Genomic DNA, 14,698 nt, shown 5'->3' on the forward strand with positions numbered 1-14,698 from the left:
GTTGAATTTTGTCAAAAGCTTTCTCTGCATCTATTGAGATGATCATATGGTTTTTCTCCTTCAATTTGTTAATATGGGATATCATGTTGATTGATTTGCATATATTGAAGAATCCTTGCATTCCTGGTATAAACCCCACTTGATCATGGTGTATGATCCTTTTAATGTGCTGTTGGATTCTGTTTGTTAGTATTTTGTAGAGGATTTTTGCATCTATGTTCACCAGTGATATTGGCCTGTAGTTTTCTTTCTTTGTGACATCCTTGTCTGGTTTTGGTATCAGGGTGACGGTGGCCTCATAGAATGAGTTTGGGAATATTCCTCCCTCTGCTATATTTTGGAAGAGTTTGAGAAGGATAGGTGTTAGCTCTTCTCTAAATGTTTGAAAGAATTCGCCTGTGAAGCCATCTGGTCCTGGGCTTGTGTTTGTTGGAAGATTTTTAATCACAGTTTCAATTTCAGTGCTCGTGATTGGTCTGTTCATATTTTCTGTTTCTTCCTGATTCAGCCTTGGCAGGTTTTGCTTTTCTAAGAATTTGTCCATTTCTTCCAGGTTGTCCATTTTATTGACATAGAGTTGCTTGTAGTAATCTCTCATGATCTTTTGTATTTCTGCAGTGTCAGTTGTTACTTCTCCTTTTTCATTTCTAATTCTATTGATTTGAGTCTTCTCCCTATCCTGGAGAATGTTCCATGAGCACTTGAGAAAAATGTGTATTCTGTTGTTTTTGGATGGAATGTCCTATAAATATCAATTAAGTCCATCTTGTTTAATGTATCATTTAAAGCTTGTGTTTCCTTATTTATTTTCATGTTGGATGATCTGTTCATTGGTGAAAGTGGGCTGTTAAAGTCCACTACTATGAATGTGTTACTGTCGATTTCCCCTTTTATGGCTGTTAGTATTTGCCTTATGTATTGAGGTGCTCCTATGTTGGGTGCATAAATATTTACAATTGTTATATCTTCTTCTTGGATTGATCACTTGATCATTAAGTAGTTCCTTCTTTGTCTCTTCTAATAGTCTTTATATTAATGTCTATTTTGTCTGATATGAGAATTGCTACTCCAGCTTTCTTTTGGTTTTCATTTGCATGGAATATCTTTTTCCATCCCCTTACTTTCAGTCTGTATGTGTCTCTAGGTCTGAAGTGGGTCTCTTGTAGACAACATATATATGGGTCTTGTTTTTGTATCCATTCAGCTAATCTGTGTCTTTTGGTGGGAGCATTTAGTCCATGTACATTTAAGGTAATTATCGATATGTATGTTCCCATTCCCATTTTCTTAATTGTTTTAGGTTCGTTATTGTAGGTCTTTTTCTTCTGTTGTGTTTGTTGCCTAGAGAAGTTCCTTTAGCATTTGTTGTAAAGCTGGTTTGGTGGTGCTGAACTCTCTCAGCTTTTGCTTGTCTGTAAAGGTTTTAATTTCTCCATCAAGTCTGAATGAGATCCTTGCTGGGTAGAGTAATCTTGGTTGCAGGTTTTTCTCCTTCATCACTTTAAATATGTCCTGCCTCTCCCTTCTGGCTTGCAGAGTTTCTGCTGAAAGATCAGCTGTTAACCATTTCGGGGATTCCCTTGTGTGTTATTTTTTGTTTTTCCCTTGCTGCTTTTAATATGTTTTTTTTGTATTTAATTTTTGATAGTTTGATTAATATGTGTCTTGTCATATTTCTCCTTGGATTTATCCTGTATGGGACTCTCTGTGCTTCCAGGAGTTGATTAACTATTTTCTTTCCCATATTAGGGAAGTTTTCAACTATAATCTCTTCAAATATTTTCTCAGTCCCTTTCTTTTTCTCTTCTTCTTCTGGAACCCCTATAATTCAAATGTTGGTGCGTTTAGTGTTGTCCCAGAGTTCTCTGAGACTGTCTTCAGTTCTTTTCATTCTTTTTTCTTTATTCTGCTCTGCAGTAGTTATTTCCACTATTTTATCTTCCAGGTCACTTATCTGTTCTTCTGCCTCAGTTATTCTGCTAGTGATCCCATCTAGAGTATTTTTCATTTCATTTATTGTGTTGTTCATCATTGTTTGTTTCATCTTTAGTTCTTCTAGGTCCTTGTTAAATGGTTTTTGCATTTTGTCTATTCTATTTCCAGGATTTTGGATCATCTTTACTATCATTATTCTGAATTCTTTTTCAGGTAGACTGCCTATTTCCTCTTGAATTGTTAGGTCTGGTGGGTTTTTATCTTCCTCCTTCACCTACTGTGTGTTTTTCTGTCTTCTCATTTAGCTTATCTTACTGTGTTTGGGGTCTCCTTTTTGCAGGCTGCAGGTTCGTAGTTCCCGCTGTTCTTGGTCTCTGTCCCCAGTGGCTAAGGTTGGTTCAATGGGTTGTGTAGGCTTCCTGGTGGAGGGGGCTAGTGCCTGTGTTCTGGTGGGTGAGGCTGGATCTTGTCTTTCTGGTGGGCAGATCCATGTCTGGTGGTGTATTTTGGGGTGTCTGTGGACTTATTATGATTTTAGACAGCCTCTCTGCTAATGGGTGGGGTTGTGTTCCTGTCTTGCTAGTTGTTTGGCATAGGGTGTCCAGCAGTGTATCTTGCTGGTTGTTGAGTGAATCTGGGTGCTGGTGTTGAGATGGAGATCTCTGGGAGATTTTCGCCATTTGATATTATGTGGAGCTGGGAGGTCTCTTGTGGACCAGTGTCCTGAAGATGGCTCTCCCACCTCAGAGGTACAGCACTGACTCCTGGCTGCAGCACCAAGAGCCTTTCATCCACACGGCTCAGAATAAAAGGGAGAAAAAGTAGAAAGAAAGAATTAGTAGATGTAGAAAGAAAGAAAGATAGAAGGAAAGATAGAAGGAAAGAAAGAAAGAAAAGAGGGAGAGAGGGGGAAAGAAGGAAGGAAGGAGGGAAGAAAGGAAAAAAGAAAGAAAGAAGATAAAGTAAAAAAAAGGTAAAATATAATAAAGTTATTAAAATAAAAAATAATTGTTAAGAAAAAAAATTTAAAAAAAAAATGGACGGATAGAACCCTAGGACAAATGGTGGAAGCAAAGCTATACAGACAAAATCTCACACAGTAGCATACACCTACACACTCACAAAAAGAGGAAAAGGGGAAAAAATCATAAATCTTGCTCTCAAAGTCCACCTCCTCAATTTGGGATGATTCGTTGTCTATTCAGTTATTCCACAGATGCAGGGTACCTCAAGTTGATTGTGGAGCTTTAATCCGCTCCTTCTGAGGCTGCTGGGAGAGATATCCCTTTCTCTTCTTTGGTCTCACAGCTGCCAGGGCCTCAGCTTTGGATTTGGCCCCACCTCTGTGTGTAGGTCGCTGGAGGGTGTCTGTTCTTCGCTCAGACAGGACGGGGTTAAAGGAGCAGCTGCTTCGGGGGCTCTGGCTCACTCAGGCCGGGGGGGGGTTGGGGAGGGAGGGGCATGGAGCGTGGGGCGGGCCTGCGGCGGCAGAGGCCGGCATGACGTTGCACCAGCCTGAGGCGCACTGTGCGTTCTCCTGGGGAAGTTGTCCCTGGATCTCGGGACCCTGGCAGTGGCGGGATGCACAGGCTCCCCGGGAGGGGAGGTGTGGATAGTGACCTGTGCTCACACACAGGCTTCTTGGTGGCAGCAGTAGCAGCCTTAGCGTCTCATGCCCGTCTCTGGGGTCCGCGCTTTTAGCCGTGGCTTGCGCCCGTCTCTGGAGCTTCTTTAAGCAGGGCTCTTAATCCCCTCTCCTCGTGCACCAGGAAACAAAGAGGGAAGAAAAAGTCTCTTGCCTCTTCTGCAGCTCCAGACGTTTTCCCGGACTCCCTCCAGGCTAGCCGCAGTGCACTAACCCCCTGCAGGCTGTGTTCACGCCGCCAACCCCAGTCGTCTCCCTGGGTTCCGACCTCCGAAGCCTGAGCCTCAGCTCCCAGCCCCGCCTGCCCCGGCGGGTGAGCAGAGAAGCCTCTCGGGCTGGTGAGTGCTGGTCGGCACCGATCCTCTGTGTGGGAATCTCCCCGCTTTGCCCTCCGCACCCCTGTTGCTGTGCTCTCCTCCGCGGCCCCGAAGCTTCCCCCTCTGCCACCCGCAGTCTCTGCCAGCAAAGGGCCCTCCCAGTGTGTGGAAACCTTTCCTCCTTCACAGCTCCCTCCCACTGGTGCAGGTCCCGTCCCTATCCTTTTGGCTGTTTATTCTTTTTTCTTTTGCCCTACCCAGGTACTTGGAGAGTTTCTTGCCTTTTGGGAATTTTGAGGTTTTCTGCCAGCGTTCAGTAGGTGTTCTGTAGGAGCTGTTCCACGTATAGATGTATTTCTGGTGTATCTGTGGGGAGGAAGGTGATCTCCATGTCTTACTCTTCCGCCATCTTCCCCTCTTCTCTCTAATGCTTTCTTTTATCTGGCAAAGATAACCTAGTTTCCTGTCTTGCCTTGATTATCTCCACTCATAAAACTAAAACAGTGCTCTGTTCCAGTAACTGAATTGGCTTAAGTGGCTAATATTTTAGTTTTCTTATATTAAATTAATAAATTGTACTTAAATTACAGGCAATTTAAAATTATTTTTTGTAGTGAGGGGAATAAATATATTGAATTTTCATGGCATGATAAAAAGAATAATATGGGCACATAAATGGAATTAACTGTATCTGGTGTCAGTAATGATATTATTTATAAACTTGATTCCAATTATTTGTAAATAAAGACTGTATAACTGTTTGAAATTAAATTGAAGTATCTAATAGATTATAATAATTGTTTATGGTTTATAATGATTTTGTATAATGTGTATATATAGTTTTAGTGTTAAAGGGATTGTCACTTGGAATAAACAAGCATTGTTTTTTGTACCCAGGGTATTTTCAACATATTTGTTTATCTAATATATTATAACTGAAGACCTGCTTTTTATAGGACATTAACAAGTGCTGGTAAAGACCTGCATGATAATTTTCTGAAGGCTCTGGCAGTGAGAGAAGAAGACAATCGCAATGGAATAGTGAGCGTGAGTACATTTCATTCAAAGGCTAAAAATGTATACCTTAAAGGCACAGTTAGTATATAATATATAGTTAGTTAATAACATAACTTTTACTACTGTCTCTGAAAGGTAATTCATGAGGGATGTAATATAGCTCTTTATTATTTATATATTATAAGAATATAGGTAGAAAAAAAATTATTCCAATTTACATCTGTAGAAGTAGCCAAATGGTGAAAAATATTAGTAGTATTCTGTGTATCTGTTGTGGGGAAAATGTCTGTATTTGGCAGACTGGTTGTCATCTCCAACTCTGTGCTACTCCTATGTTGAAACTTCATGCTTCTTTTCAACCCAAGCTCCTACTACACTTCTCCAAATCATGTCATCCACTCATCCCCAATGTTTTCCCCCACCTACCTGATTTGTGCTACCCCTATAGTCGTCCTATCGTCCTATCTGAGGAGGTGTGATAGAAACCACATAATGGAGAGATAAGATTTTGAATCATACAAGGAGAGCATGCTCTTGCTTTATTAAAATATGTGCTAGATCAAATATTTAAAATTTCTAATATTATTTGGAATATTTGCTTTCATGTTTGCTAATATAATATTGGTGATAACAGTCTTCTCTAAGTCTCAAAATGTTCCAAGTTAAGGATAAAAATAGACAAATATTCATGCTGAAACTGTAATAGTGAATTACAGAAAAATAATCAGAAGTAGTACAATGAAAAATTTAGAGCAACAGAAAAATATGTTATAAGGATGTCTATTTTTACCAAAGTTTTCTCAATAAAAAAGTTGGCATTTTTCTCACTATCATGTCCCTTGAAAATTTCACATGCAGATAAAATCCTCAGTGTTCTTCAGAAAGAAAAACAAATCATGCCTTCATTAGAGAATTGTATAGAATGATCCTGGACTTGAAAGCAGGGAAAGTTTCTTGGTGGAAGTGGGCTGAGTGAGGTTGGAAATATGGGTGGGGACTAGACTTAGTCAGTCACAACAGAAAAGTTTGGAATTTATCTGATCATTAATAGAAGGAGAAGATAGAAAGGTAGGAAGAAAGGCAGAAAAATGTGGTGATATAGGAATCCAAGGTAAGGACTTTCAAGAAGGAACAAACGATCATCAGTGATCAAGCAGGATAAGAACTGAAAAAGGATCTGTTGTATTTGGGAACATGCACATTTAAAAGAAAAAAAAATTGACAAGAACAAATTTCATTCATAGGAAGGATAGAAATAAGGTTTCTTAGGGTTGAAAAAAAAAATGGCCCATGGTTAAACAGTAGCATCAACAAACACAAACAGCTTTAGAGACGCTAGGCCCATGTTTTTTTTTACTGCAATGGTGTACTTCCTCTCAAAAATGTCTTTTTAACCTTTCTATCCTATTGGTATTTCCTTTAACAATGAATGATGGCATCATCCACTCATTTACCCAGATCAGATGTTAGTTATAATAAACTTTCTTTTTTTTTTAAGTCTTTATTGAATTTGTTACAATATTGCTTCTGTTTTTTATGTTTTGGTTTTTTGGCCACGAGGCATGTGGGATCTAGCTCCCTGACTAGGGATGGAACCTGCACCCCCTCCATTGGAGGTGAAGTCTTAACCACTGGCCTGCTGAGGAAGTCCCATAATAAACTCTTTATTCTCTTTCACCCATGTTGAATGAGCCACTAAGTTCTTCTAAATGTGTCAAATCGCTTCACTTTTCACCATCTCAAATACCATTTATCTAGATTCAAACACCCTTCATATCTTAAATATATTGCTGTAACAGCCTCCTAAATGATACACCTGTGTATTTTCTTGGCCAACTCCCATCCATTTTCCAATCACTCAACATATATTTCTTGTGTACCTGCTCAAGCCTGGAACTGTTTTAGTCGCTGGGACACTGGGGCACTGCTGAATCTATGACCTTAAACTGTTTATATTTTAGAGAGGGAGATAAAAAATTAGTAAACAAAATAAAAATGGAACAATTAATTTCAGCTCTGGATAGGTGCTATGAAGAACATAGAATTAGAATATGGAATATAGAGAGATTGAATAGACAGTGGTTGGTTGCTTTATCTACTGTATACAGGAAAAATTACTTTAAGGAGGTGACATCTGTTGAGACTTGAATGAAATGAGGAAGATAGCCATGGAATTTGAAGGGTGAGATACACCAAAGAGATAAATATTTGAGAGGGAGAAATATCCCAAGAAGAAGGAACATGTATTAAAATTTCCTGCGATAACAGCAATCATGGCATATTCAAGAGATGGTAAGAAGACCAGAATGGCTGGAAGGCAGCTATTGAAGGGAATTAGAAAATCAGATGAGATCAGAGAGGAGGTCAGCAGCCAGATCATGTAGGTTTTAAGGAATTTTGATTTTATCTTTTTTTAAATTTTTATATTTATTCTTTTATTATTGTGATAGAAAGTTGGTGGACAGATGATCTTTAGCAGAGAAGTGACCCGATCTGGTTTACACTTTAGAAAGATTGATCTCATTGTTGCTGTGTGGGGTAGAAGAATGTGGTAAAGAAGTGTAGAGCCAGAAGCAAGGAGATAAGTTAGGGAGCTCTTATAATCAACCAGCAAGAGATGAAACTCTCAAAACATCATGGTTGTAGTTGAGATGGAGGGAAGTTACTGAATTGTGTCTATGTTTTGGAGGCAAAGCAGACAGGACTCACTGATGGATTGGATGTGGAATATTAAAAAGAGGAAATTAGGATGACTTCTAGGTTTTTAGTTTGAACAGGTGGGGATGATGGTGGCACTTACTGTGATAGGGAAACTTATTTCAGGAATCAATAATGAAATAGCTCTGTTTGGGCTATATTAATTTTGTGATGCCTATTAAATATCCAAGTGGAGAAGTTGATTGGTTACTTACATATATTGGTTTGGAACTTGGGAGAAGTTTTGGCTAGGATATAAATCTGAAAGCTATCAACATCTAAATGGTATGTAAAGTCATGGGCTTGCAAAAGTTTACCAGGCAGAGAGTGCGGGTAGAAAGAATGAGGTTCTATGACAGATTTTTAGGACACTGCAACATTTAGAGGTCTGAAATGTGTGAAAGAACTAGCTAAGGAACCTGAGAAGTAACAGGTAGGAGAAAAATCAGGTGAGAGCCATGCTATAGACATGGGAAAAGAAAAAATTTCAAAGGCAGGAATGCTCACCATGTCAAATGCTGCTGAGAGGTTAAATAAGATGATTTGTTAGTTTCTCATGGCTGCCATAACAAGTTATCACAAACTGAGTGGCTTGAAACAACAGAAATTTGTTCTCTCACAGTTCTTCTGGAGGCCAGAAATCTGAAGTCAAGGTGTCAGCAGAACCGTTCTGAAGCGTCTAGGGGAGACTCTATTCCATGCCTTTCCCTTAGCTTCTGGTGTGTCTGAGAGTCATTGGTGTTCTTTGGTTTGTAGAGACATCACTCTAACCTCTGCCTCCATCATCACATGGCATTCTCCTTATGTATCTGTATCTCTGTCTTCTTTTCTTATAAAGGCACCAGTCATTGGATTAGCACCCCCTCCCCTGGTTGAATACGACTTAATATTAATTCCATTACACCTACAAAGAGCCTATTTCCAAATAAGGTTATTTTCACAGGTACCAAGTGTTAAGATCTCAACATATCTTTTGGAGGGGGGGGGGGGGGACATACAAATGATGAAAAGTTTGCTATTGTTTTTGGCTAAGTAAGTATCATTGAGTATGTTGTTGAGGGCTGTTTCAGTGGAGGGCTGTGGTTAAATGTCTCGTTGGAGTATGTATAGAAAAGAAGAAAGTGTGTAAGTGAAGATAAGGAGGTCAACTATTTTTGAGGATTTTTGCAGTGAAGTCTAACATAGATCTTGAATGACAGCTGGTACAGGGCTGGGGGTCTAGAAAGTTTGTTTTAAGATGGATAATATTAACCAAGTTTATGTTAACGGGAATGACCCAGTAGAGAGAGGGATATTGATGGCACAGTGAACAAAGGGGATCTTTGCTGGGATTCAGAGCACCAGGAAAGGGTTTGTCTTTGAGAGGGGCAGAAGCCACTAGCAGGAGGAAAGAAAGAGTATATAGGCACATCTGCCAAATAGGTTGATGGATTTAGATCTGGGAAGATGAGATAGCTCTGCTGTGAGTTTATCTATTTTTTTTTTCTACATTGCTACTCCAAATGACCTTTAATTACATCGTTATGGTTTTTTTCCCCTTAGAAAATATCATAAATTTAACTTTTTTTAAGTCATGTAATGTTGGGTAGGTTGTCATTGATTTGGAAACAAGTGTCTTTTTTAGATTTATAGCTTGCTTGCTGACTTTGAAAATAACATATGGTCATTTATTTGGGCCTTTGAATTTGTGATACTATTATAATCAGCAGACTACATATCATTGTATCAAGGGTGGCATTTAAGGCTTAATTTTGTATGTCCTAGTCTTGTCTTAATGAAGACTCCAAATAGTTTTAGAGCAAACAATTTACAACAGAATACAATATATTTTAGAAAGATCTAATTATTAGGATCATGGGCTTACTTTAAAATCCATTTACTAACTGGATATGCTTTTTTAAAAGTAGTCCTATAAAATATACAATATTCATGAGATTTGAATCTATATTAATTTACTGTCAGCAGAAATTACATGTGAATTTTATGAGGTCTGAACTCTCTGAGGGAAATGACTATTTCCTGAGCATTGAGATTTCTCTACATAATGTGTAGGGTCAAAATAAATGGAGAACTTCAACCCAGAGGCACATTTGCTACTCTTTTTGTTTCATCTTATTGAAAGTACATACGAGAAAAAATTATGTTAGAGTTTTAGAACTGACGTAGTTGACTTGACCTGCATGGCCTAATAAGGTTTGAAGGCTAATTTCATAGCAATTTTCCTAGGTAATTTTCTTTAAATGTAGCTAGGAAGTTAGAAGAAGATTAGATTTACTTTCCCACACTCATAACTTTTTATTTTATTTTTAAGTTTGGTGATCCCAGGTTTCAAATGCTATTTAGTGTAATTGGATCTTGCTCTGAGTGTCCTCTTTCTCCCTCTGGTCAACTAATTGCAAATGTGATTTATTAGTTTTCTCCACTTAGGCTTTGAATTTACTCTGCTATAGAGCCTGGAGCTTAGGAAAACAGCACTCCTCTCTGCCCCCTCATCTCCAGGGGCCTCCACCCTAATATTTTCAATGTGCAAGTTATAGGATTATTTGCTTATTATATACATTTATACCATTCCCACAAAGCTGCTGCTTGGGTGTGTAGTCTTGGGCTATGCCCTGGGAGAGAATAGGGTTTTATGAAAATTAGAAATTTATATAGCTGCTATTTAAAGAATAAAAATTCTTGCAAATGTACTTCCTTTAAAGCTTTCAGTGGCTCAGTGGGTCAGATGTTCTAGATATAGATATTGTTTAGATAAGTCCGTTTTTAAGAAGCTTGTAGTAAGCCAGAGGTAACTCAATTTAATTCAAGAATTAGTATTATTTCATGATTGCCTCTGAATTTTGTATATAATATATACAAAATAATGTGTATGTATAATATATGAATATGTATATATACACATATATACACATATATACAAGCACTATATATAAGCATATATATATATATATATATATGTATGTATAAGCACACATTTCTTTTTTTACATCTTTTCCAAAATACTCTGTTTTAAATTACTATGATGCTCCATGCATTTTGTTTAGACAAAACATTGAGCCTTACGTGTAATTCATGTACAAAAATGTTTGAAAGGATTAATTGTGTAGTACTTCAAATGACAGCTACAATAAGTATTTTTTCTTAGTAATATAACTATTTAATTTTATTTTAAATGTGAGCTATTCATGTAAGAAAACATTTCTACCTCATGACTCATGTATTTCAGATTTAAAACTTTTTAAAAGACTAACCATTTTCTTCTCATTAGTAAGCAGATTTATTGTTTCCTGGGAAAGTGTAGTTTTCTTATTGCTCATGCTATGAAGTGTTTAACACTGCCACCACAATGACCCATTTATTAAGTGTATGTTTATAACAAGTGCTTGGGAAAGCACGTTAAACAGGCCTGGTTCTAGATATCCAGAAACTCAGATCAGAGGCAAATCATAGTGATGCTAGCGGACATTAAAAAATTCAGAGAACTGAACACATTGTGTGAACATATGGGATAGTGCAAAATGCATTTTCTCAGAAAAATCAGTGGAAATGTTAAATAATTAAATATTTAAATGAGAGTGGGATTAAAGGGAAATTTTTTTTTACAATTTCCAGAAATGTCTTAATAGAAATGCTTGAATTACAGAGGATGCTTGAATGAAGATGTTACATCCTGAGGGCATTTCATGTTCATGATAGAGACTAAGGAAAATATTTGAGGTCAAGATGTGATGATTGTATAAAGAAAAGACTAGATAGACAACAGAGTGAAGAGGTAAAATGAGTTCTTCTGAGACAGTAGTATCCAATTTCTTTCTAAACTGCTCTGAGTTTTTTATATAGTTGATTAATCTTTTTTTCTCTCCTATCTTGGTGTCTGTGACATGATTATCTTATAGTTTTCCAATTTTCTCCTGATTTTGATCTCAGTCTCTTTCTTGGGCTGACCACCATATACCTCCATTTGACCTGCATCTCTTCCACTATACACATTTTCCCTTGGTGAATCACCCAGACCCATGAACTCACTAACTGTATGCTTCTTGCTACAGAGGCTTAGCTCTTTGTTGTCCATCTATTTATTAATTTATTCACTTATTTAGTAAATGGTGATAACTGGTTCTGTGCAAGGCATTATATGAGCTTCTGGGGATACAGTGGATGGCAAGTGCCTTACAGAGCTTAGAGTTGCTTGGAAAAGAAAGTGTATGATCAAGTAAACATACAGATAAAGCAAAATTGCAACTGTGATAAGTGCTATGAATGAAAAACACAAAAAGTTCTGATTGCGTTTAAGTAGGTTGAGAGATGATATGGTCAGAGTTTTAGACAAAAAAGATCAGTGTGCTATCAATATAGAGAATAATTTATAGAAAGCATAAAGCAGATGCTTTATTTTTTGCAATGCAATAAATGCATTGCAAGATCTGATAAGAGAAGATGAGATGGTAGCCTGGACCAGGAAGATGATAGGGAAGATAAAGAAGATTTGAGAGTTATTTAGAAGGTAAAGTGGGTAGGAATTGGTGACAGTTAGGATATGGCTAAGGAGGGAGCTGAGGCAAAAGGAGTGGCCATGGATAATTGGCCTTCACAGCTGGATAGTAGGTGCTGCTACTCTTTGAGACATGGGGCAGTGAAAGATGGGGAATGGGGTACAGAGATCATGGGTCTGATTTTGGACATACTGAGTTTGAGTTGTCTTTGACGAAAGAAGTTGTTGAGATGTTAAGTAGAGAGCTGGAGAAGAAGATCTAAACTCTATTCCAGTGTTTATCTCCACATTGCTATACCTCAGAGGCTTACATTTAATCTATAGCTAAATCAAATTTCTGTTCCTCTTTTATTCCTCAGTTATCACACCCAGTTGGTGACCAAACCTGGTCAACTCTACCTTGTAAATATGTCTCAAATAAATGTGGGAGATGTGGCAAGAAAGCCAAAGTGGTGGGTGACAGCCAGCTCGGAGGGCTCTGTTGTGCTGTGCTCAGTAGCGTGGGTAATGCCCTGAAGATGATGGCTGTCCATGAAAGAATTTAGACAAATGGTCCATGTGATCCAATGTGTATTTTAAGAGTACATCGGGGACAGGATGTAAGGAAAAGCACGTGTCTGTAGAGATAGGAGATGAGATATGAGACAGGGAGATCAACTGAGAGGCCACTGTAACATTTCAGATAGATAATAAAAGGCTGGGATAAAGAAATGACAGAATGAGTGGTGGGAAAGGATGGATTTGTGTAATTCAGGAGATAACTTTGTTTTTTTGATAAGGAAATTGTGAGAGGAAGTTTTGAATACTGTTTATGCATTTCTGTTTGGGGGATTCAATGGAGCATATAAACAGCTGATGATAATTTTATTTATGGGAAGAGAAGTGTGATCCTGGCTTTAGAGGATTTAGTGTAGTTCAGTGGCTAAGAGCATAGAACTTGCAGTAGACAGTAACTAGTCTAAAGTTCCAGATTTACTATTTACCCAGTATTACAAATTTCTAAAGGACTATGCTACTTTTCCCTAAACCACAATGTCCTGCTCTGTAATGTAGAGATTAAAAGGGTACCCTCATCTTAATAATGATTGAGTATTGAAAAGAAAATAAAGGTTAAACATTTGGCACACTGCATGATACATGACAAGTATTTAATAATGTGGACCAGTCCCTCCCATCGGGAAACTTGCTCAAGCCTCTTAGATAGCCTCATCCACCAGAGGGCAGACAGCAGAAGCAAGAAGAACTAAAATCCTGCAGCCTGTGGAAAAAAAACCCACATTCACAGAAAGATAGACAAGATGAAAAGGCAGAAGGCTATGTCCCAGATAAAGGAACAAGATAAAACCCCAGAAAAACAACTAAATGAAGTGGAGATAGGCAACCTTCCAGAAAAAGAATTCAGAAAACTGATAGTGAAGATGATCCAGGACCTCAGAAAAAGAATGGAAGCAAAGATTGAAAAGATGCAAGAAATGTTTAACAAACACCTAGAAGAATTAAAGAACAAACAAACAGAGATGACAAAACAGGAACTGAAATGAAAAATACACTAGAAGGAATCAATAGCAGAACTGAGGCAGAAGAATGGTTAAGTGACCTGGAAGACAGAATCGTGGAATTCACGGCTGCAGAACACAATAAAGTAAAAAGAATGAAAAGAAATGAAGACAGCCTAAGAGACCTCTGGGACAACATTAAACACAACAACATTCACATTAAAGGAGTCCCAGAAGGAGAAGAGAGAGAGAAAGGACCCAAGAGAATATTTGAAGAGATTATAGTAGAAAATTTCCCTAACATGGGAAAGGAAATAGCTACCCAAGTCTAGGAAGGGCAGAGAGTTCCAGGCAGAGTAAACCAAGGAGAAACACACTGAGACACATAGTAATCAAATTGACAAAAATTAAAGACAAAGAAAAATTATTGAAAACAACAAGGGAAAGATGGCAAATAATATACAAGGGAATTCCCTTAAGGTTAACAGCTGATTTCTCAGCGGAAACTCTAAAAGCCAGAAGGGAGAGGCATGACATATTTAAAGTGATGAAAGGGAAGAACCTACAACCAAGATTACTTTACCCGGCAAGGATCTCATTCAGATTCGATGGAGAAATCAAAAGCTTTACAGACAAGCAAAAGCTAAGAGAATTCAGCACCATCAAACCAGCTTTACAACAAATGCTAAAGGAACTTCTCTAAGTGGGAAACACAAGAGAAGAAAAAGACCTACAAAAACAAACCCAAAACAATTAAAAAAATGGTAATAGGAACATACATATCAACAATTACCTTAAACATGAATGGAATAAATGCTCTAACCAAAAGACACAAACTCGCTGAATGAATACAAAAACAAGACCCATATATATGCTGTCTATAAGAGACCCACTTCAGACCTAGGGAAACATAGAGACTGAAAGTGAGGTGATGGACAAAGATATTCCATGCAAATGGAAATCAAAAGAAAGATAGAGTAGCAATATTCATATCAGATAATATAGACTCTAAAATAAAGAATGTTACAAGAGACAAGGAAGGACACTACATAATGATCAAGGGATCAATCCAAGAAGATATAACAATTATAAATATATA

The 14,698-nt window shown here is 37.8% G+C and overlaps 1 protein-coding gene across 3 annotated transcripts in view; it reads left to right on the plus strand.

The window, feature by feature from the left end:
- The window catches only part of CFAP299 (cilia and flagella associated protein 299), a 601,665-nt gene that overhangs the window by 206,764 nt on the left and 380,203 nt on the right, over positions 1-14,698 (plus strand). For 2 of the 3 annotated variants that reach the window (XM_027087437.1, XM_027087436.1), the window contains exon 3: positions 4,854-4,944. In XM_027087437.1, coding sequence (XP_026943238.1) covers positions 4,854-4,944 — 91 coding nt within the window. The remainder of the gene's footprint in view (positions 1-4,853; positions 4,945-14,698) is intronic. The other variant, XM_027087438.1, reaches the window with a different exon arrangement.

This window comes from Aethalodelphis obliquidens, unplaced genomic scaffold (assembly GCF_003676395.1).
Source record: "Aethalodelphis obliquidens isolate GAN/ISIS:26980383/991018 unplaced genomic scaffold, ASM367639v1 scaffold59, whole genome shotgun sequence".
Lineage (NCBI taxonomy): Eukaryota > Metazoa > Chordata > Mammalia > Artiodactyla > Delphinidae > Aethalodelphis > Aethalodelphis obliquidens.